Source organism: Podarcis bocagei (assembly GCF_964188305.1).
Source record: "Podarcis bocagei genome assembly, chromosome: 11".
Lineage (NCBI taxonomy): Eukaryota > Metazoa > Chordata > Lepidosauria > Squamata > Lacertidae > Podarcis > Podarcis bocagei.
The window spans coordinates 4,295,307-4,320,637 of record NC_138136.1 but is presented as its reverse complement, the minus strand read 5'-3'; the positions used below and the strand labels follow the sequence as shown (position 1 = coordinate 4,320,637).

At 39.7% G+C, this 25,331-nt stretch overlaps 1 protein-coding gene across 9 annotated transcripts in view; it reads left to right on the top strand.

Moving 5' to 3' along the window:
* PRUNE2 (prune homolog 2 with BCH domain) overlaps window positions 1-25,331 on the top strand; it is a 138,397-nt gene that overhangs the window by 65,238 nt on the left and 47,828 nt on the right. For all 9 annotated transcript variants that reach the window (XR_014013088.1, XR_014013089.1, XM_081213491.1 and 6 more), the window contains exons 7-8: window positions 17,531-17,689; window positions 18,396-24,966. Coding sequence is in view for 7 of the 9 variants with exons in the window: in XM_081213491.1 (XP_081069617.1) it covers window positions 17,531-17,689; window positions 18,396-24,966 (6,730 nt within the window). In the remaining 2 variants the exon portion in view is untranslated. The remainder of the gene's footprint in view (window positions 1-17,530; window positions 17,690-18,395; window positions 24,967-25,331) is intronic.

Here is a 25,331-nt window from a genome sequence, read left to right as displayed (position 1 = left end):
CAACAGAAACACTGAGTACATCAGCCATTGTAAATTTCTGTCTTGCCTGCTTTCATTACGGGGCAAAGATGTATATGCAGTTGCTAAATGTCCAGCATGAACTACCAAGTTTCTGTCAGAATGGGCACCTGCATTTTTCCTATAATGACTCTGAACATATCCTCTGAAGGAACTGACTGTTTAACAAATGAGTTGCTAAAGGCATCTCACAACTCACATAACCATGAGTGCTTATTAGTATCCTTTGCAAAACATCAGCAGAATTACAAAGGGTGATTAAAACAGTTGTTTTATATTTTATAAATGTGCTTTCCATTCTCTGGTGTAAAACAGTTGGTCTGATTTTGGTCCCTAATACATATAAATCCACATAAGAAAATCTGAAAAACGTGCAGAAAAGGTGCACATTAAGGCTATTTTCAATCCAGCTGAAACTAAAGATTAAATATTTCATCAGGAACTGTACTGCTTTGTGAGGGGTGCTGAAGACAGAAGGAGCTTTTGGCAGCCAGGGTGTGTGTGAATTGCTTCCTAGTTCAGCCTAAGCCTGTGAAGGGAGGTTTCAGTGTTATTAATTCCACATTATTAAGAAAGTGGAATGCCCTCCCATCAGATGTCAAGGAGATAAAATATCGATGCAACTTTTAGAAGACATCTGAAGGCAGCCCTGTATAGAGAAGTATTTAATGTTTGATGCTTTGTTATGTTTTTATATCTGTTGTAAGCTGCCCAGAGTGACTAGGGCAACCCAATCAGATGGACGGAGTACAACTTTTATTTATTTTGTTTATTTATGGCAGACATTTATGGTAGCATTTTTTTATGTTTGTGTGTATTGTATTATGCTTGTGGTGCTGAAGTTCTGACACTGAGGTCCAAACTAAATCATTTACCTCTGATTGCAAGCCTTTTCATTCATATATTGCCAGTATGGGACCCCCAAACCCGTTCAGGATCCCAGTGTGGGGAATGGACACCTCTACATCTGTAATTTGCAGGGAGAGCTCCTCCTGGAATGAGTGGCAGCTTTTTCTCAATGTAAATTGCAGGCACACACACCATTTCCCTGCTCTGGATAAGGGCTACAGCAGAAGGCAAAGAATTAACACGAAGCTACCCCTACACTAGGTTTCTTATCTGGATCAGATCCTGGTGCTGGCAATTTTTGAAAGAAAGAGCTTGCACTGCTCAAACATTGCACATAGTTTGGTGCTAACTAGTTAAATGGGCATGATTGCAAAACACTTTATGGTCTGATTGCTGTGAGGTAAGGGGGAATTGTTGGTGCCAGAGAATATGCCTAACTTGTGAGGACAACATATAAAAGAGAGCCCAGGGTAAGATTATCAGATTTTTTTTCAGTGAATCCGGGGACACTTTTCAACTTCAATGGATTTTGTATGGGGACTGGTTTGTAAATCCGTGGACTGTCCCTGGGAAACGGGGATGTCTGGTAACCTTAGCCCAGGGAAGAGGTAAGATGCTGGTGCTGTATCACTTTGGCAGCAGTGGAGCTGCTCTATGTGTGATGTCCTTTACATAATGCATACATGATGGGGGCAACTGACTCCTGTGAACCTGAAACTGAAAAAGTGTACCCATTTTAATCAGAGATGATAACATTTGAGAAACACTCACATGATGCATCATAAATAATATCCTTTACAAGCACACATTTACCTGATCAAGTTCAGAATGCACAAAATGCACAAATCCGTACTCTGGAGTGGAGAACATGATAAACAGATTCAGGGAAAGCAAAACTAAATACAGCTGAAATTCTCTTCCGATCTGTCAGGAAGGGAGGAACAAGCAGTACTGGGGCTCACTTGGGCTTGTTCTATCTTTTGTACATCATGCTAAAACTTCATTTACTATGATGTGCAACTATGACTATTGTTTGGCGCATTGCTTGACATACAGTTGTGCCTAGCATTAGCCGGCGTTTCGTAGGTGGCCTGTTAATGGTATCTTTAGAAATCTTACCATATTTGACATATAACGTTCAATGACAAATAGTGTCTGACAGAATTTGATACATACCATGCTGTGTTAATTAATATATATGGATGATTTGTCCTTTATGGGATTTAAATATTTGAAATTGCCAAAATCAAAGCAGAAATGTTTGCATTACAAATTTTCACATTTAAAATGCAATGTGACTAATACTTCAAAAGTTCTCATTCTGGTAGAACAGGGTATGAATTCTGAATATTTACAAACATTGAATTCAACCTTAAAAGAAAGCATATGGCATTATGGTCTTGGGAGAGGGATAAAGCATTTGATGCTTAACTTGGAATTAACTAACGTCTGCTAAGTAATGTTACAGTTATAACTGATAGCATCCATGGATCGACTGACAGAAGTTTAGGCATAGAAATGACTATAAATATGGAAATATTCGTATGTACATTTATGAATGTACAGATCATAGTTATGTATAACTATCAATATACTCTGAATATAGTGTAAAGTGCTATGTAAACAGTAAAGATAAAATGCTCAAGCTACAATTTACTCCTATTTGTGACTAATACAGTTTAGTTAAAACAACCTATCATTTTGAGCTAATGTCTCTTCTCTTTCAGATCGGCAGTGGTTAAATCAATAGTTAATGATGTTCGTCATGTAATTTGAGCATCTAGTTTGTTTATGCTAGACCAACTTTATCCATACTCCAAACAAATTATCTCTTATAATCACCAGCCTGAAGATAAATCTGTAAATGTTTTTCTGATGATAGTGCTGTGGTTGGCAGGTGTTAAAAGTGCCTCCCAGGGACAAGGATTGAAGATGGGCTTGTTCCCACAAACCCTCCAGGCGAGGATGTTTAGCTCTCTAGCCTGTCATCTGCGAAGGAGCCTTGTATGGTGCCCTGCTAATGAAATCTAATGGGCAAAGGTCATATATCTTTATGAAGAAAAATACAAAGCTGGCGAGTGATGAATGGGCTGCTCTGTAGGTTTCAGTGGATGCTGCTTAGGGATAAAATCCACATTTAAACAGTGCTGTGGATTGCTTGGCATTCTGCATCCTTTTCACCATAAATACCCACTATATGCATGGTATTTCAAAATACACACAAATGGAGTCTTACTACAAAGCTGTATGTGAAAATAGAAAAAACCCATGGTTGTTTAGATATAACAATTACAGAGCTGCAAGATGGAAAGGATTTATTTTAACAACAACAACAACAATTTTATTTATGCCCTGCCCATCTGGCTGGGTCTCCCCAGCCACTTTGGGAGGCTTACAACATATATTAAAACATAATAAAACATCAAACGTTAAAAACTTCCCAAAACAGGACTGCCTTCAGATGTCTTCTAAAAGTTGTATAGTTCTTTATCTCCTTAACATCTGAAGGGAGGGCATTCTACAGGGTGGGTGCCACTACAAGAAGGCCCTCTGCCTGTAACTTTGCTTCTCACAGCGAGGGAACCAGCAGAAGACCCATGGCGCTGGACCTCAGTGTCTGGGCTGAGCGATGGGGGTGGAGATGCTCCTTCAGGTATACTGAGCCGAGGCCATTAAGGGCTTTAAAGGTCAGCACCAACACTTTGAATTGTGCTCAGAAACGCACTGGGAGCCAATGAAGATCCTTTAGAACCAGTGCTATATGGTTCTGGCGGCCACTCCCAGTCACCAGTCTAGTTGCTGCATTCTGGATTAGTTGCAGTTCCGAGTCACCACATAGAGTGCATTGCAGTAGTCCAAGTGGGAGATAACTAGAGCATGCAGCACTCTAGCGAGACAGTCCAAGAGCAGATAGGGTCTCAGCTGGTGTACCAGATGGAGACGGTAGACAGCTTCTCTGGACACAGAATTGACCTGCGCCTCCATGGACAGCTGTGAGTCCAAAATGACTCCCAGGCTGCACACCTGGTCTTTAAGGAGCACAGTTACCCCATTCAGGACCAGGAAGTCCTCTACACCTGCCCGCCTTCTGTCCCCCAAAACAGTACAGTTGTACCTCGGCTCCCGAAAGCCTTGGGAGTCGAATGTTCTGGCTCCCAAATGATCAAAAATCGGAAGTGAGTGTTCCGGTTTTCAAACTTTGTTTGGAAGCCAAACATCTGGCATGGCTTCCACTATTGTTTCTGGTGTGCCTGCACAATCAGACACCAATCGGACACTTTTACTTAAGTGTCAGATCACCAACATCCATAGAGGTGAACGCCAGGTCTAAGGCATGTCCGTGACTATGAGTTGGGCCAAACTTATTCAGGGACAGCCCCATGGAGGCCATTCTTTCCATGAAGTCCTGAGTGGCCTCTTGTAAGGTTGTGTTGGCATGGATGTTAAAATCCCCTAGGATAGCTAAACTTGGTGTCTCCAGGACAACATCTGCAACAACCTGAAGCAGCTTGGGCAGGGAATCCTTGGTGCAGCAGGGAGGAGGTCAGTATACCAAAAAAAGTTGAGAAAACTGATGACTTAAAGTGCACTGCTATCCATGTCTACTCAGAAGTGCATCACACTAAATTCAGTGGAACTTACCCTCAGGTACGTGTCTAGGCTTGTACCCTTAAACGCTATTGGTAATACTAGTAATAACAAATGAGAAAGTTAAACAACCCTAGGGCCACTGACATCATCGCCATTAATTGAATTTATATACCGCCCTATACCTGGAGATCTCAGGGTGGTTAACATCTGAACAATACATTAGGGGTGGGGAACCTATTGTAGCCTGAGAGTCACATGTCAGCCAGGAGGAAAACGTAGATGGGACCGGAAGCAAAATTGGGCAGAACAGTGGACGTGGCTCTCGCTTTTGAAGAGTAGGCTACTTTCCAACTGTAGAAAATCCAGAGTTTTCTGCATGCACACACAACATCTGTCTAGGCAAGCAAGAGGCAGATCAAGGACACATTCCAGCCAGGCAAAATGACAGAGTGGGGCCATGGTGCAAAGGGTGTGGCCTGGAGAGATGGGTATGGTCTGGGGACAGTTCTGAGGGCTAGAGACAGAGATCTGGAGGGTTACATTCGGCCCCTGGGTCTGAGGTTCCTCACTCTTACTGTCAATCAATAAGGCTGCATTATGAGAATGTAGAATTTTCACCGTCTTTCTTGATGTCAAGTTGTTTGTGGATGCATACAAGGTCCTTTAAGAAATCTGTAATCTGAAGTTGGAGTGAATTAAAGACAGCAGATACTGTTGGATCATTACTTTTTTTTGGAGATAATATCAGTTCATTTGCTGTAGTTCTACTGCTGTGCTAAGAGACAGTTCAATAAATCAACACAGGCTTGATGGATTCTACAATCTATTACAATGAGTGCACGGAAGAGGAAAGAAATCTCTTAGCGTTCCCTCTTTGACAAAAGGGTATGCAAAGAGCCTGAATGGTTGAATGGTTGATTAATTTTGCTAGACATTTTCTTGACAGCAAGAAATGTGTTTTCGTATTACCATGTTTGCATGAGACTTATACTGCACGGTACAAATTACTGAATATAAATTTACACCTGAGACGATTTTATTAGACTAGACAGCTCTTGGTCAGTAAGTAGGAAGGTCATTTTTCTGCGCAGTTTAGTGCTCTATTACCTGCAGAAAAGCCAAAGGCATTTTGCCAGGATGTGCTTTCTCATCTAAGTCTAATATCAAATATCTCATGTTCTACTGTTAATTTTGCATGAGTGTAGGTGGGGATCATGGATCTGTTGAAGTAACTTTTAAAAGTGGTGTTGAATGCAAACAACCAAAAGCTCGAATGGCAGTTCTATGCTTCAATGCTCAAAATACTGTAATAAACAAGAATGTGAACATTTATGGTCCCCACAAAAGTACCCCACACTGCTTCCTATTTTGGAAGGTTATCTGAATCAGCTTTGGATATTCATGAAATGATTGTACTTTATCACTTCAGGACGTTCCTGATGCTTATTTCTGCTGAATACCTGATGAAAGGAAAACTGTGTATCTGCCTTTTATGTTGTGGAAAACAAATGGGTTATTGACACCCCCCCCCTTTGTCATACATTTTCCATTTACAGTATTGTATAAGGGTGTTTTCACATAAAATGCCTGGAATCAATTTAATATATAATGCGAGTATAAAATCTCCTTGCACTGATATGCAGTGGTACCTCAGGTTACATACACTTCAGGTTACATACGCTTCAGGTTACAGACTCCGCTAACCCAGAAATAGTGCTTCAGGTTAAGAACTTTGCTTCAGGATGAGAACAGAAATCGTGCTCCGGCGGCACAGCAGCAGCAGGAGGCCCCATTAGCTAAAGTGGTGCTTAAGGTTAAGAACTGTTTCAGGTTAAGTACGGACCTCCGGAACGAATTAAGTACTTAACCCGAGGTACCACTGTACATGAAATTTCTCTATCGCTCATCCAAACATTTACAAATAGCACGGGAGAGGCTGGAATGCATATTTAATGGCTGAAATTTTATATACACTACATGGGAGTAAGACCCATGGAATTCAGCGAGATTTGCTTCTGAGTATATGTGCATAGGATTATTCTGTGTCATAGAAAATGGCCTCAGAATTTTCCTAATCTAGTGGTTTTCAGCCAGTGTACCATGGCCCCCTGGGGTGCCTTGAATGATGGCCAGGGGTGCCGCGGGCAACACTGGTCTCTGTCCCTCTTTCCTTCCCTCCCTCCTCTGATAATGTCTCAGATCTTTGCCTCCTAAAAGCTTGCACAGCTGTTATTGCAGCATCCCTGATTACAAGCTCCGCAGGCGAATGGTGCCTCTGGGGCTGGCCAGGGGTGCTGGTTGCCAGGAGCAGAGGCAGCATCTGAGTGAGCAAGCGAGAGCCCAGCCAGCCAGTCCACCAGCCCCTGCTGTTGGGAATGGACAGACAAGTCCCAGGCCCCTGTGGGGAAGTGTCAGGAGGAACCTCTCTTTGGGGCAGGGGGGCAGCTCAGAGACCAGGGGCAGCAACCGTGGCTGCCCAGAGGACTCCCAAGGAGAGGAGAGAGGAGAGGAGGCTGAGGCAACACTCCACAAGGGAGGGTGTTCGAAAAGGGGTGAGAGGCTGCCAGCTCTGCAGGCAAGGGGGGACATATCTGGGCTCCTAAGCCCCCCAGGGGTGCCACAGAAAGAATGTAGTTGGCCAAGGGAGCTGTTGAAAAGTTGAAAACCTCTGTCCTAATCTAAGCAGCCTCTTGATTGGTTTTGAATATCTCTAGGAATAGTTTGTTATTCCCCTTTAAAGTTGTTTTATTGTATTCTATGGTTTCTTTTGCTATGGTGTTTTGCTGTGTTAGTTCTTATTTATTCTTTTTGTTATTTATTTGGTTCTATTTGTGTTTATTTTTTATTTCTATTACAGCACTTTAAAGTCATCCTGTTTTATTTAAACTAAATCACAGGACATTCAATCTTTTCGTGTTGTCTTTTTTGTTATTACTGTTACTGTTACCAGCTTGGATCCAGAGAGGCACTGGCTGGACGTTGACTTTATCTGCCACCCCAGCAACTCCTGGATATCCCCAAAAGCCCTTCCTGAGGATTAGGTGACCCTCTTGAATGAGATGAATAAGAAAGGGAGGACTGCTGAAAATTGGGTAAAAGCAACTGCCATGGTGGGCAGAGTATTATCCAGACTGATGGGCAGAGTATTATCCAGACTGATGCCCCAAACTCAAAACACTACCAAGAAAAAGAGGTCTGCTGTAGACCTACAAACAACAGCTTTCCAATACATACCCTTTATCATAGGTACCTTATGGACCTCCTTGTAGGCGGAAGGAGGATGGAAACAAAACTGAAATTAGTTGGCTCCAAGAGCCAACTTGCTCTAAGAGCCATGGGTTGAATTCTGTAGAACTCACTCCCAGGACTCAGCTACACAGGTCAATTTATAACATTGTAAATGCATTATAAAAATGTGACGCTAGATGGTGCTGTAGAGCAGCATCTAAAGTCAATGAAAATTTCTATTGGGAACTGAACCTTTTTTATAACATTTTTTGTTTTGATAATAATTTTTATTTGTTTTCAATTACAATAATCCATTAATAGCCTCATTATAACAATGCTGAATTATAATACAATTATGAATATCAATCATTCAGATGCCAAATTATCTGATTTAGGGTTTTTTTTTTAATAGCATTTTTATATCTGTGTAGATCCAACCCCAATAAAAATCAGATAGGCTCCCTTACTGCTGAATAATTCCTGCTGAATTATTATTAGCATTTATTAGATTTCTATACCGCCCTTCATCATAATATCTCAGGACGGTTCACAGAATAAAATACAGGATAAAAACAGGTAAACAATTAAAACAAAACAGCAAAACAATACCCCCCCCCCACCTCCCACAGACACATTTGAAAGGTTGTAGAGTATTAATTAGCCAAAGACCTGGTTGAAGAGGAACATTTTCTGCTGGCGCCTCAAAATATATAATGAAGGCACCAGGCAAACCTCCCTGGAGAGAGCATTCATTCCACAAATGGGGAGCCAGAGAAGGCCCATTCTCATTTTGCCACCCTCTGGACCTCACGTGGAGGAGACACACAGAGAAGGGTCTCAGGTCATGGACGTGTGATGCCACATGCCTGCACATGCCTCTGCCTCCGTGTCTGAGCCCCCCCCCCGAACCCCCGAAAGGGTGCCTCACTTGCTGGCTGTGGAGGGTGGAGCTGAATTGCTTCTCTCTTGAAGGCGGTGTCCAAGCCCCCCCCCCCGAATTGGCTCCTATGTCAGATGAAGAACTGGGATGGTTTATATAGGGAATACTGCTGCTGCTTTTTAAAGTAAGCTGTTTCTGATTTTGGGGGATATTTTGAAACTGATATCCCTGTTGTAACCTTTTTGTACACGACTGAAAAAGCTTGATGTTGGGCTTCATAGAGATGGCTGAAATAAATAAATACTGTACAAATAAATAAATACAAATAAATAAAGTGTTGCCTCCAGAGTAGCGCTGAGTAACTCGTCTTGTCAGCACAAGTGTTTCCGCTTGTGGAGAGGCTTCCCTCTCTCTACCCACTCCATATGTATTCTAGGTGTTCCCCTGACACTTTGGATCAGATTTGGGAAGGACGCAGGGCGCACACCAGAAGGAGAGGAGGAAAAGTCCCGTTGTGCAAGTGGAAATCCTTGCGCTGAAGGGACATGCTAGTTGGATACTGCCCACAATACTGCCTCAAATGCTGTTTCCTTCCTTACAAACTTGTGATCTAAAATCAACAATTGCAATAAGAAGGATAAGGGAAGCAGAGAAATTAAGGGAAATGAAAATATAGGAAAATGGATTTTGAGCAACAAATGACACCTTAAAGACTTACAGAAGGAATCAAAGGCCAGAGCAGGTAGGTTTTCCGTGAAAGAAAGAGAGAAGTCGGATACTAAGAAGCAGGAGATCAAGGAAACATGAGGCTGAACCTAAGAGTAGACTGAGCAACAGTGCATAAAATAGTACAGATATGCAAGGGAGAATAAAAGCGAAGAAATAGGGAGGATTGGGCTCGTGAAGATATTTATGTGCAAGAAGAAGTTTCTAATGAATCTGAACAGGAAAACAAATTTATTGAAGAGAAAAACAGAGAAGTTACACAAGATGCTCAGAATGAAAAAAAAGGATAAAACAAGACAAGCTACAGAACTCACTGAAATAAGAGGAAAAGCATGAAAACTGGAGAGATGAATGTGAATAATATTACCATGATGAAGATGAAAAATAACCGAAAAAAGGGCATCAAACCTAAGAATTGGACAATATTTTTTTTTAATGTCAAGTTTTTGCCACAGAATTAATATGCAGACAGAAAAATAGGAATCTATTAACATGCTAGCACTATAGACAGTGGAAGAAGCTGTAAAATACACATGCTTCATAATAAATATAGCTGTAATACCAGAAGAAAAACCAGTGTTGTTCTCATTCAGCCAGATTGTGTTGTGGTATTTCAGTTCCAGTTAGCAAGAAGAGAAATAAGGTAACATTTCAATACCGTGATGATAAAAATGGTTTGTTTGTTTTTTGAAAAAATTTGAATCAGGTAGCCAAAAAGGGGTATTCAAAAAAGGAAGAGCTAAGTCTGAGCCACAGTGAAACAGCAGCAGACAGTAACTCTTAAGAAAAATTCAAAAACAGTGATTGGAGGAGAGGACAAAATGGAGTGGGGTTGTAAGATCTAAGAGTATTTAAAGGCAGAATACGATAATGGTTGTACCTTACCCCTAAAGATGCCTAACAGTGGTCAGCTATGGCCCTTCCAACTCTCTCACCTACCTGCCAAAATGTGACCAAATTTGCCTCATTAGGAGGGGGAGGGGAGGGGGCGTGGGCTTAATTAGCCTGCCAAGCCACTACTAGCAGTAGGGTGCTGATGCAGGCCACATCCCATTCCCTGCCTCCTCTCTCCCACTCTGGTCACAAAAGCTGCTACTAGCCAGCAGCTATATTCTCGGAGCAGGTTGTGCAAAAGCACTTTCACTGGATATTGACAAAAATATGATATGTAGTGCAGTAGAAGTGAACTATTAATGCTCACTTAAATGTAAGCCCTGTTGAGTTGGAATTCCCAAATATATAATTGAAAAAAGATATCATCAAGATGCTGATTATTAAGTCATAGTTGCACCATAAGAAAACAATGCCAGACAGTAAAGGGAATTTCAGCAGCATATGGAGAATAATAATAATAATAATTTATTATTTGTACCCCGCCCATCTGCGGCTTCCATAGAAACCAAAAAACACTAAAATATCATACATTAAAAACAGCATATGGAGAAGAAACACCATTGTGCTTCTGCAGCAGCACAACTGGCCACATTCATCTGCCCAGCTGCAACTAAACATGTCTCTTCCATATCAGTCTCTACAGCCACAGCACAACTATAACAGTTGACTGCAGCCCCAAAGGCGCACACCTCCATTGTCTCCTGAGACAGACAGATGTCAACCATGGGGAAGAACAGGGTGGCCCAGAGGGACTGGAGGAAGATGAGCAGTGGGTTGGAACTGGGAGGAGTGGCTTGTTCTTGGAAGTCACAGAAAGTGAAAGGCCGGTGCAGAATTAATTCAAGCCTTTTTGAGACACACAGCTTCACATGTTCCACAATCACCATGTTTACCTGTGGCATTCTCCATTAATATGCAAAATGGCTTCATATGAGATACCTTCTTCATCTTTTTTACCATACATATAATGTTCTTATCCACTAAGCTGTAATATGTGACTCATCCTACTCATGGGATTGGTAAGAAATTGTCTAGGAATCCTCATACTTCCTTGGCCTGATTCTCATGACTTCCTTAATGAAAGATGCCTGCTTGTTGTAAATTTATGGAATACTGAGTGCAATCTAGTTTTGTATGTTGCTAATTCCACAAGGTTTAATACTGTGTGTGTGAAAGAGAGAGCATGCAATGATTAATGTGACAAAAATATGTGTTCTTATTTTTCTTTGATGACATTACCTGAAAACCTTTATTAAAAAATGGCCCACTCCTGTTTCCAGGAGAGGGCTTGCAGTAATTAGCTCAAATTTTTCAACAAATGGCACACAGGCTGTTGGCACGGCATGTGTGCAATAACATTGGTGTTTACCCTATTATGTTGCAATTTAAAAGATGTCATAAAGTTTGTCAGTGAGTGAGTTCATAGTAAGAAAAAAGAAACAGAAGTACTGACCATGACTTATGATGAGGCTATAAATATATATAGTCTACATAGTGAAGTTCAGCATATCCCAGCTTGAGGATCGTTGGGGTTCATGACATAATTGCCAATTGTGAGACGGGGAAAAAACACAGTAATGAGGAAAGAAATATATTCCTCATTTGTACTTTGTGATGGTTGGGTATTTTTAGCAAATGAGTTGTCAGCAGAAAGGCTTCATTAGACCCATCAGGATATCTGCCCATGAATAACGGATCCCAAACGGTACTGACAGTTTCCTTGAGCCAAAATGATGGAGCACCTCTGACAAAAGCCATATTGTGCTCTCCATGTGAGAAGTGTGAAGAACAAAAGAGGCATCTTATTCTTAATTTGGTCAGGTTAATATTGACACAGTTAGTTCCTCCAAACAGTCAAGATGTATGTGTAATGTACATTTATACAGGACTCAGTTGGGTAATCAACTGTCAGATGCCATAAATCAGAAAGTATAACTATTGAGAAGGACAAAAACAAAACAAAAATCTATTCTCAAAGCTGTGTTTAAATTGGTATTATCTATTCCCAATGATGTAGGTTTGAAAATATAGCTAGGGTTAAATAGTTTAATTCAACAAAAGAATATATAACACCATATTTTCCAGTAAATTTTTTGTATATGGAACACTGTATTTCTGCATGTTGCACTAGAGGTGTATGTTGACTGAATTTATCATGTGCATCAATAAGTGCTGCAACAATATTCAGATTTTTCACCTTGATCCCGAGCACAACTTAAAGGAAATTAGTTCCTTTGAAAACAATGGCAACTGGATGAGAGCATATGGGTTTTACAAGAATGGGAGACAAACCGTCATCTTCATTGTAATAGCATCTGATGAGTTAATTTATTTCAAGAATTTGTAAGCTCCCTGTGTATTCGCTATAAAAACATTTTAAAACATAACTTCAATGTCTAACATATTAAAATTTAAGCAAGCAGTATAAAACATTTCTAACGAGGCGTACTACAGGCTTAACACAAAGAGCAGTAACAATTTATAGTAACACCTAATCTCCTTTACTAAATTTACTTAAAGTAGATTGAAATTTTAAAAAATCATTTCTTATGTAATTCTGTAAGGAAAATTAATATAAATAAATAATAATAATTAATATAAATAAATAATTTTAATTATGGTTTCAAACCTTTACGTATACATCCCCATAAATAAGGCAACTTATCAAAATATTAGAACAATTTATTAGAAGCTGAAGAGAAGGATGAATTAACTTTAGGTAAGAAGTGGGAACAATCTTGGCAGTCAAAAGTCTCAGAACAAGTGACACTGATTTGAACCAAGAGTAAATAACATTGAGTTCCAATTTAACTCAATGTGTCTCAAATGAATTATGACTAACTTAGGTTCCATTTATTTCAGGGCGCAATTACTTCTGGATGCAAATGAGTATGCTTATAAATTATTCCAGGTATTCAGTTTCTACAACTATAAAGGAGCTTAGTTTTTAATATAGTATACAATTTGTATTTGACTCCCACATGCAGCTTCCTGAAAATGGAAACTGCTGCCATTGTGACTTTGCACCAAAACTGCAGTATATTGAAGAGATTCCCATCTTACTGTAGGCATCTGTCTGTTTGAAGAGACAATGGAGTGTGCTTCCAGAGAAGTCAAACTGCTGGAGGATCACTGCATCTATTGTGGCTGCAGATACTTGTACCTGCATTAACAGCACCAAAGTGACCTGTCTTTGAATTCAACCCTAACTCACTGAGGGTTTGAGACTAATGCGCTCCCCTCACCTGGTTTAGCCAGCCAGTTGAAACCGTTCCTTGGGTGTGGCTGCTGTCACATGCTGACCGCTCTTGGGAGCCACAAGTAAGAGTGTGGGAACCAGAGGTGAACAAACTGCTCCAGAAGGAGCACAATGTGTCCAGTCTGTGTCCTGCTCCTCCTCCATCACCCCATACACTCCCATTCCCACTCCCACCGCCACCAAATAATAGGTGTATAATATTGCTTAATAATAATACCTGATTATTTTAAACCAAACATTGTGCCCTTTATGTTCATTATGGTTGCATTTTAAATATATTTTCACCTATTGAACTTAGGTGCACAAAATGCTTCACAGCATATACCAGTGAATGGTTTATAAAGGTATGGTAGAATCTATAAATGAAGGGTAGGGATTTCTATTTCTGATGACACTAGGAGTGTATTCCCTGACACTCCTAGTGCCGTCAGCCTGGATCATTCTGAGCAAGGTGTCCCCAGAGATCATCTGTACTATTTCTGCTGCTCTGCCTTGGCAAATTCTGCTTAAGGTTTAAGAGTATTAAATTGTTAAATTTCAAAGGATTACAGTTTATTTCTTGGCGTGCCCTTCAAAGAAGAAAAGGTAAAAAGTCCCTTGCACAGTCTCTAGTCCTATATCATGGATGTGGGTAGATGTCAATATTGTGGGATTTGCATTGTTTCTTTCCTAGAAACTCCCAAAATCCACTGTCTGAAGTCAATTTTAAATTAGGGTCTAAGAAAGGGAGTTGATAAACACACAGAATTTCAAAACTTTTTGAGTTTATTGTAGCCCAGGAATTTGCTTTCAGTATTTGAGTTCACAGTCCTTTCACACAAAAATCTATTCTTGGTTTTCCCTACAAGGCTTCTTCATTTCAGCAGTCTAATTTGTTATTTTAAAAGATAAGTTGCTGTTGTTAAACAATTGGGAGTCATAAATCCTTGTTGATCTACTGCAAATTGCACAGCAATGTCCTAGTAGATCCTCATCTACCCCTTCTCTCCTCTGCTTATTTACTCTATTTTGGGTGAATGCCAAGGTGAACAGCACAGGAAAAGCAGGCAAAACTGTAGAAAACCCACCCCAGACAGTTCAATGTATGAAATAATATTTTTCCTTCCTAACATTTGATGAAGTGTTTTTCATTTTCATTTTAACTTAAGGGAAAATAGACACATTTTCTAGACACGTCTGAGTAGATTAATAAATAGTATTTGTACACACACAAGCTAAAAAGTAATTTATCAGATAGAAGACAGATGTGTGGAGTTTGGAATGGGAGGGAGTGAATAAGTGCCCACCTGAATATACAGTTGTGGTGTGTTGTTGATGAACTGCTGTTGATTTAGGGAGAACGTTGCTTAGTAGCAGTATAAAAGCCAATAATGTCATATGATAATGTTCTTTGCCAGAGTAAAATACGTTTTCTCAAATGCAAACAGCGCAAGCCAAAGGGGGACAAAGAAACTCTGTTAAATGTGTTCTTTGTTTTGCTAAGGTGTTGCAATAGGCAGAAATAAAGATGTTAAAGCACACTGGATGTATATCATTAACTTGCAATGCAGAATGACAAGGTTTTTCTTGTTTTGAAAGATGGATCTAGTCTTTGCTGTTATTTCAGAAAGACTGAATTATGGTATTGTTTGGGGTAAGATTCCTTGTTTTCCCGAAGGTTCTTGTTTTTCACCTGAAAAGACATGGTTACTATCCCACAACTCTGGAAATGTATGGCATACATAGGTGTGGGGCAGATCACATGGGACATCTCAAGTTGTGATGTTGGTGGATTTTGGAGGCTCTTCCAGAAACGCTTTTTATTAAGCATTCATCCTGATTTACTTGCACAAATCTTATTTAGAGATTAGATTATTTCAGGTCTTTATTGAGCTTTCATTCTGATTTGTTTGCAAGAAGGTTAAACAACCTACATTCATCCTGATTTGCTTGTGAGGTGTTTATCTTTCTCATCACTTTCATGGCAGTAGAAAGTCTGTTTCCTTTTTGGAGTCAATTTGTTGCCTAAGGTGATAGAGGGCTTTAATCCACTTTAATTGTGCAAGCCTAAATTTCCCGTTCTATGATTGACCACCTGGGAAGGTTCAAAAGTGGACACACACAGATACATACAGACATCCGCTTTGTTTATCTGAGCCTAAATTAATTTTGGTTTGGATTTTAAAATTAGCTCAACCAAGACCGAATTGCCTTAAAACTCACCTTTCAACAGCTGCTTTAGCTGTGGGAGGAGATTTTCCTTCATCCCTCCTTAGAACATAAATCCTTACCAACAGTTGCATGTGATTCTTGTTTTCAGTTCCTATTTCTCTCACTACCAGGTAAAAAGGGCTTGCAAGGTAAGTCTTGGAAAGGTGGAGGCAGGAAAAAAATAATCTGCCGGAAAGGCTGGGGATAGTTGTAGACTGGCACTCTATTTGTGCTGGGCTATAGATCTTTTTAAGATTTGGGGGAACTCTTCAGAAACCATCCAGGCTATTCTCTGAAAAAGCTTGGAAAGAATGTGCCCATTCCAAATTGAGATGGGCATGCGTGAAAAGTAGCTTGGTTCCTGTTGATTATATAGGATGGCAGTGTAGCTAAAAATGTTCAAATAATAATAAATCCCATATCCATTAATCACTTTGGTTCATGCTCAAAATGTACTTGTCAATGTAATCCTAAAATATATCTCTGTTCTTCTTGAGGTGGAACACAGTACTTCAAGTTGTAATGTTGTTTGGTAAGAACAGACTGGCATGTGATTACCAGCACCTTCTTGACCGCCTTCTCATAGACCTTGCAAAACCTTGACACTTTCAGAGGACTTTGTAAGTCACTGTCAGCCTTCCTACCAGTGGTGGCTTCTCAGTGGCTCTCTGGCTGTCAATCAGAAATAAAGTGGGTTGATGGCAGAAGAGATGGGGTGGTGGGATGCAGTCCCCTAATTAGTATAAAAGGAGTATAAAAGTTTTCTTTGTTCCAGATGAGCAGGTGACACAGAGCATGGATAAATGGAATGGGGGAGGGGCTTGCAGGACTCTTCCCAGCCCCCTGAAGAAATTACTGTCAGAACAGGATGATAGGGAATAGCAGTGATGGAACACCCACCCTTATTTATTTATTTTCTTACCTTTATATCCCATATTCATTCCATCATGGAACCCAAAGTAGAACCATCCTGTCACTGACTAGCCTCAAACATGCTTAGCTTTCCCAAGTTGATGGCCTCATGTGCCTTCAGACCATACCCTGGGACTTTGGTATCAGCCAGGGGACGACTGTGGTTTGGAATGTGCCACAGAATGCAGTTAAAGTGTAGGATGAATTCGCCACCACAAATCTGAATGAATGCAGAATGTGTGCTTCTTGTCATATAACTGCCCCCTAAACAAATCAAATGCTTAGTGAAGACCAGGCATAATCTAATTACTGTGTAAGCTTTGTGCAAGTAAATCAGGATGAATGCTGAATAAACAGGTTGTCTGGATGTGTTCACTATGCCTATTCTGCCTTGGTCAGACCACACCTGGAATACTGAGTCCAGTACCGGGCGCCACAATTTAAGAGGGATGTTGACAAGCTGGAACATCTGCAGAGGGCAACCAAGATGATCAAGGGTTTGGAAACCAAGCCTTATGAGGTATGGTTGAAGGAGCTGTGTATGTTTACCCTGGAAAAAAAGAGATTAAAAGGAGTTATGGTAACCATCTTCAAAGATCTATAAAGCTCTCACATGGAGGGTGGAGCAAGCTTGTTTTCCCCTGTTCTGGAGGGTAGGACTTGAACCAGTAGCTTCAAGTTACAAGAAAGGAGATTCTGTAAGAGCTGTTTGACAGGGGAACAGTCTTCTTTTGGAGATTCCTGCATTGCAGGGGGGCTGGACTAGATGACTTCCGACTCGATGATTCTATTATTCTTGTGAAAGTATAAACATATGGCTATGGTCTTTTACCTTTTAGAGCTACAATAATTATTGGGGTCCATAAGAGTATGAACAAGATCCCAATGCATTCATCATTAATTTGATTAGCCATTCCAGTTAGCTCTGGATGTTAACCAATAGAAAAAATCCTTCAATAAGAAGTAATTTTGTCATATTTCAGGACTGCCTATTTCACAGAAACATGACCGGAGATCTAAAAGCATTTGTAGATAAGTATGGTTTTGATGTCCTTGTCATTTTGGCCAGCTACTTATCAGAAGAAAGGCAAGAAAAAAGGCAGATAGCAGTTTATTCAGAAAACATGGAGATGGGCAATCAGGTAAGTATCACGAAGGAAAGAGTAAAGTTATTCTGTCTGTGTTCTAGAACAGAAATGCATCATTACATTCCCTGTTGGTCTTTTAGTTTTGCCATAGCATAGGATGTATGAGTCATAGAAATTACATTTATTGAGTGTGTTGTTATCTGTGAGCAACGATGCAATAAAAACACCATTAGATGATTAAAGGAGTAGTGAGGGGAAGAGAGAAAACAAATCGTCATTTTGTTAAAAAGAAAGAAAATAATTTTATACAGTATACCCAATTTCGATCCTTCTTCATTTCATAAACATCTTGAGATTTGTCCACATTCCCCCAACCCAAGACTTTCTAGTTAGAGAAAGATACCACAAAAGATATCAGTGTAATTGCCCTAGTCCTGGGTTTCTCTGTCATTTTAAAGTCTACTACTAGAATTGCTGTAATTTATTACCACCAGACTAGGTGCTTAAGTGGGGCCTGGATAGGGCAGGGGGTGAAACTGATTGGCTCAATCTGAGCAAGTTAAGAGGCTAAGAAGGACTGAAAGCAGGAATTTGTGATTTTAATGTGGGTTTTGAAATCTGATACTGTTATGTGTTCTGTTTCTTTGCTTCCTAAACCCCCTAATACATCTCTAGGGGGCTTCTAAAAAGAAAACTTACTCAGTAAAGTTTGTTTTTATGCAACAGACATGATACATACCACTGCTTTTTTCCTCAACAGATTTGTTGTGAATTAGAAGAATGTCAGAATCCTTGCCTAGAACTGGATCCTCTGGAATATGGATGTGATCAATTCCTCATTTATCACCAAGAAAATTCTTCAGCCAATTGCGATGAAATTTTTCTGCTAATGAAAGACGTTATCAGCAGGAGACATCCAGAAATGGCACCAAACAGTAGAACATCTTCCACTGAAGCGGTTGCTGGAAGCGCTCCACTTTCTCAAGGATCTTCTGGTATTATGGAGCTTTATGGCTCTGACATTGAACCACAGCCAAATGTTGTCAACTTTATAGAGAACCCTCAAGATCATAATGGATCTGTCCAAGCCCATGCTGATGCTAATGTAGATCTTGTGAGTCCAGACAGTGGGCTTGCTACTATTAGAAGCAGCAGATCCTCCAAGGAGAGCTCAGTTTTTCTTAGTGACGATAGCCCAGTAGAAGGAGCAGCATCTCATCACAGTTTCCTTTCCGGTTTTGATTCCTATAGTCCCATTCCTGAAGGAGCAGTAGCTGAAGAAGAAAAATCTCAGCCTAGGAACAGCAGCAACAATTTTGATCTATTCAACTTTGATTTAGCACCAATGGCTACAGTTCAGATGGATTCTTCTCATTCTGTGGACTGTTCCCCTCCTGATGACTTCTCCCATGACAGTGGTTCATCAGAAGGACAACCACCAACTGACTCAAAAGTAATTGATGAGACAAATCTATCAGAATGTCACATTGCAAATTATTCAGCTGATTTACCAATGACAAGAAAGGAAGAAGATGACACAATAAAATTTAATGAGTGTAGCCACCTGCAAGAACATCCTAGTATGATAGACCTAGAAAATGACTCTTCCTCTCATCCTAAAGTGTTGAACAAGGTTGAGAGGAGAACTCCACCAATCTCTATGAACAGCCGTCTGGAATCTCCGCCTTTAGATGATGGGCCATCTTTATTTTGCCCACAAGATAAAATTAAAGAAAATAATGAAACTGATTATGTGAACAGTTCTCAGTCTCGTACAAGATATGGGAGCTGGTGGGATGGGTTTCAAATAGATTCCAAAAATGCTGTTACATGGAGTTCAACTGACGCAGAATCTGTATTTCAGAGTCCTGATTCATGGAAAGAATATAAAACAAGTCTATTACTGAAAGAGCAAACTGACAGAAGAGCTTCAGATTCAGTCTGTATACAAGACCAGCAGAAGCTTATGGATTTTGCAAGAGCAGGTATTTGGGAGAACAAGTTTGGTGCTGCCCAAGTTAAGCAGGATTTGGGATGCCATCAAAAAAACAATGAACAACCAATGGAGGACTTTGCTAGCATGTGGAATACTAGTCAACCAGTTCCTGCAATTTCTGGTCCATGGGGTAATACCAATAGTAATGGTGGACACATCAACTCAAATTCACCTAATGTTTGGGCAGAAATTGATCATGACGGTTCTGGACATTCAGAGCGTACATGGAATGTTCCTCAGGTAGATTTTGATCATATTTCCCCAATGAAACTTGATACATGGGTTATGTCTAACTGTTCACCAGAACACTCTGAATGCAATGATTCTGAACATCTAAACAGTCAAGTAGACCTAGGATCAAAGAATGAAGGACAAGATAGTTCAATAAAAAACAACAGAACATATGAAAATGCAAATAATGATACGAGTGGCATGCTGAAGAATGTTAAATTGGCTATGGAACACCAAAGGGATACTGTACCTAAACCCAAAGAATTTGAAAATACCAATGGATGGGCCATGTATGACACAAACATTAGAAAAGAGGCACTTGGAAATCTTGTCTCTTGGGAAGACCCTTTCCTGTCATATAGAGAATCAGACTTTAACACCTCAAATACATGTGACGATTTTATTGTTTCTCCACCGGATACAAATTATTCAACATCTGACTCATATGTATCACCAACAGGGGCTGGGGATGAAAAAGAGAGTGAGGGCAAACATTATGAGCCAGTCTTGGATCAAATGGTAAACATAAGCTCGGGTGAACCTGAAACATACAGTTTTGGAGATTTGAAATTGCCACGAACATCAGCGTTATGTTCCACTGATTCTGACTATGGAAGTAGAGGCCCCTGGGAAGCACCACTTAATAATAAGAACCAACAGGAAGCAGTACGTTCTGAATCTACTATTATAAAAAATATTGATTTACTTGATTTGAAACAAAAAGGTGCTACATATTTTTCAGATGACTACTGTGATCATGAAAGTAGTCCTTCAAGTTCTGAAGACACTGGAATAATGATGTTTTCTACAGAGAAAAATAGCCACTCAGCTCTAAAAAATACCATAGATATTGAAGAGGGAAATGCTGAAGTAAGTAGTGATGTCATCCTTCAGGACACAAATGACATGGAGAGAACATTTTCAGTCAGTGATCAAGTAAAAAGAAACAAACAATCAGAGCAGAACACCAGACTTCTAGATAAACAGTTGAACCAGTGGGATGAACAGCTTCAATACAATCAACAGGCTGGATTAGAGCACAGTGGCATCTTTTCTGCCTCAAAGCAAGTAGTCAAGCAATGTCAAGGAACAGATGAGGGAAGTGGGCAAGTCACCCTTGAAAATATTAGGAATGAAATGATGCAAAATGACAATAAAGACTTGATCCTTCCACTCCCTCTCTCGTCTAGTAATAGTTCAGAGGAAACCAGGGCAATTTTTGGTTCTCCCAGGTCACCAGAAAAAACAAGATGTAGTGACAGTCTAGAAAATGTAGTAGCAGAGCCAGAGGAAATAAGCCTGCCATTTTCCAATGAGACTCATCCTGTCATTGAGAAAAATAAGGGTGGATCTCTCGATAGCAATGCAGAATATTTTGCTACATCTCCCAAAAAAGAAAACAAGCACATAGTTCATAGTCTTGACATGGATGCTTACCCAAAATACAGTTTAAATGTGTTGTCCCCATCTGAAAGTTTGGATAGGGAACTATCTGCACAGAAGATCCCTGAGAAGGAGAGTGCATCCCCAAGTTCCCCTAGAGGAGAAAACCATCAAGGAATGCATTATCCAGAGTTGGTTGAACATCAAGATGCATGGGATAAATTGGAGAAATGTATCTCTAAGTCAGAGCCATCAAGTTTTTTGCTACATGATGAATTGCCAGTACCAGTAGGAGAACATCAGGAACATCAGGAATTGGATGAGTCAGTTGCTGACTTGAACATTCATAAATCTGATTTGGAAACTCCTAAAAATGTTTCAGGAATGCTTAGCAGTCATGGAGCATCTTTAGAGGATAAAAATCAAGAGAGATCAATGGAAATACAACAGGATTCATATACAGAATATACTCAAGCCCTGGATACAATGGATAAGCCTAAAATAAATGATTTGTTGTCAAATGGAATGGATTTGTCTCACGATAGTGAGACTTCTGAAAGCTTGGAGTCTGAGAATAAGCTTTCAAATGAGAAATGTATTGATATTATGCCTCATCATGAGTTGTCCCATATTCTAGATGCCTGGAATGTATCGATGGATGAACAAGCACAGTCTGTTGGAATAAGCCCCAACATAAATGAGGCACTTGAAGGGTCAGATACCATGTATAATTTCCCAGAAGATATTCCTATTAAAGACACCTATTACAAAGAAGACACCACTTGTAGTGGTTCCATTGACTATACACACTCAAGTGCAACCACTCCCGATACAAGTGATTTTTCTACAAATATGCATATTTGGGATAGCTTTCAGGTAGCTACTAATCAAAAAGAAAATGAAGATGCTTGGGACATCACAACTGATGGTGAAGAAGCATCTGGAAAAGAGTTACCTGAGAATAAAAGCCAAGAAGATTCTGAAACAAGCACTGAACACAAAGTGCCGAAAAACTTAGAGCTTTGGAATGCTCATGTGGATGATGATACAGTATCCTCATTATCAAGTCCTGGAATTGATGTAGATTCAGAATACTTGAGTATGCAAGAGACAGGAATACAGGCAGCTCTACATTCTAACAGACTAGAGGCTGACACACAAGGGCAAGAATCTGTTCGGCCTCATGAAACAAACCTTGCAACTGATTCAGAAGGTTCAAGCACTCCGTCTCATTTCAAGGAAAATGTCCAAGTAGTCACATTAAATGAAAATTCAGAAAATCTTAATGCTTTTGACACTTCAGTGGAGGATTATGTTCATGAAACATCTGAATGTTTAGCACATTGGGAAACAATTCAGGATGAAGCAGATGACCATACTATACAAATGTCTGAGATAAATCACGAAGAAAACCATGGCCCAAAGAATTCAGATGCTTGGGATGTAATAATGCAAGGTCATTCTGAAACCACATTAGATAAAAATAAAAAATCCATAGTGGACAATCTTAGATTTCCAGATGATTCCTCGGAATGGTGGAATTTACAAAGTCAAGATGAAAGTTCAATGGAAGGTGCACAATTTTATTCTGATAATGATTTAAAAATTAATGACACAGTCACCATTACACATGGTGCAATGCAAATACACACAGAAAAAAATGAAAAGCGAAAAGAACCAAATTTCCATGATGCTGCTAAGTTTGAAAATGAGTCTACTCAAGAGAACAGTGAATGTGAATGCAGAAATGGAGCAAACTCACTGGCTAACAAAGAAGAAGAGTTGGATCAAGGTACTGTGAATTTTGAAGAGTGTTATCCACAGTCACCATCCTGTGAGGATGAAAGTGGTGTAAAACAAGAATCCTCTGTTACTAATGTTAAAGATCAAGATGCTCTTAAACCCCCTGTTCCAGAAGACTGGCAATCAAACCTATTGAACGCACTTGCTCAGGTCGATCCAACACTTGGTCTGCTAAGAGGTAAAATGAATGCACCATCTATCAATCCAAATGAAGTAAATGTAAATCCATTAGATAAAAAAGAAACCAGTGAACAATTTCCATCTAATCCTCCACTACCTTTAAAACCAATAAGGAAACCGAGCCCAAGATGTGATGAAGTTACGCAGGAAAATTCATTTGTTCCAGATATATTACAAAACAACACCCCTAGTGATTGCCAGGCATTTACTGTTGATCCAGATTTGTGGACTAATGTTGAACAGCCTTTCGTCTTGAGAACAAATGGTGAAAATCCTGATATATTAAGTCACTGTGATCAAGACAGCAGTTCACAGGCCTCAAGTAGCCCTGATGTTTGCAATGAATATGAAAACAAGGAAACTTGTGCCCAATCTTCTGTTCTAACTGAACCTGAAGAAGCTATTCAGATGTCTTCCATGCTGTCAGAAATATACAAAGACATAGACGTAGTCTTGAATCAGCAGTTGACAATTGACAGAGAAGAGTTATGTCCTGAAAGTCCGTGTCTGGATTATGAGACAAGTGTTGGTGAGTCCTACAAAGTAACACTCGCTGGAAATGAGGAGTTATCTGAAATTGGAGAGGAAACTGTTATTCATGAATCTGACATAGCAAATAAAACTACTTCTGAACTAGAGGATCTTCCAAGTTCCTGCAGTGAAAATTTGGAAGCAGAACTCATAAATCAGGAAAGCAATGCATATGAAAATAAAAACTTTGAAGAACAGGAAGGTGCAACTTCCTCAGACAAAATGAAGTCTATGGATCCTGCTGTTCCTCTGGTTTCACCTACAGGGATGGATGATCAGCTGGAAGCATCAGATATGCATGGCATCAGTAAGATGTCAGTTGCCACTAAACCATCTACTGCACTGAATGAAATTAATCCCATTGCAATCTTAGACAATCAGTCAGAGAAAAGAGTAGAAACCAATGAAATATTCAGAAAGAAACATTCATTGCAAGCCTCCCTAGAAGAAGAAAATGAAGATTTCCTCTATGGTGCAGGAAGTCAATATGCCACTAATATTCTACAAGAACCTGAAAATTTGCAGGAGAATAATAGCCCATGGGTTGTAGGATCACTCACAGAACAATCACCCCTTGCATGTACTTCTCCATTTGATGTATCATTTGGTCATGATTACACTCTTCAGAACGGTGGCATGAACATTTCAGAATGTGGCACTGTTGATATCAAAGGTGAGGTTGCAGAATATTCTCAAGTAGATCAAGGTTGGGAATCACTGTTAGTAGAGTCTGACGGGACTCCTGGATCTTCATGTACTTTGAAAAAATTTGAATATGAAACAGATTCAAGTAATATTGAATCACCCACAGGTGTCAATGATATTGATCATTCAGAATCTATAGCTACTGATGTCAACAATGAGATTGCAGAATGTACTCAAGAGGGTCAAGTCTGGGGATCATTTCTGTTAGAATCCAGAGAGACTCCTGAATCATCATATGCTTTAAAAGAATTCAAATATGAAACAGATTCAAGTAATATTGATTTATCAGGTGCTGGAAGTGCAAGGAGAATTTCAGAATCTAAGCCTAGTGATTCCGATGGTAAGACTGGGAAATGTTCTCAAGAAGATCAAGATTGGGGATCTTTATTGTTAGAACCTGAAGTGACTCCTAAGTCGACTGATTTTTTGAAAGAATTTGAGTATGAAGCAGAATCAGTTAATATTGATTCACCAGCAGATGGAGTCGTAAGCATAGCCAATGGTGAGTAATTAATGCATTTACTGATAGAACGTGTGTTAGACAAATATGCAGGAGATGTAGTGTGATGCTGACATATAGTACAGTGCCATGCATGTGCTTCAGAGTTTTAAAATTTTGTGCTTAAATATTTTCTTTGTCATTCCTGTCTATAAAGAAGGCAATATTGATTATTACTGTTTCACATACTGGCAAAAGAAAGAAAAATGAGACTTTGTTGTCATCTGCATGTATCACAGAATATTGTATTTATATACTTTTTAGCAATTAGAATATCTTGCAATTAGCACTATACTTATTCACTAAGCCACACTTAAGCAAAGAAAAAGAGGGGGAATAGAACAGGAGGAGGAGCTTAAATATAATGC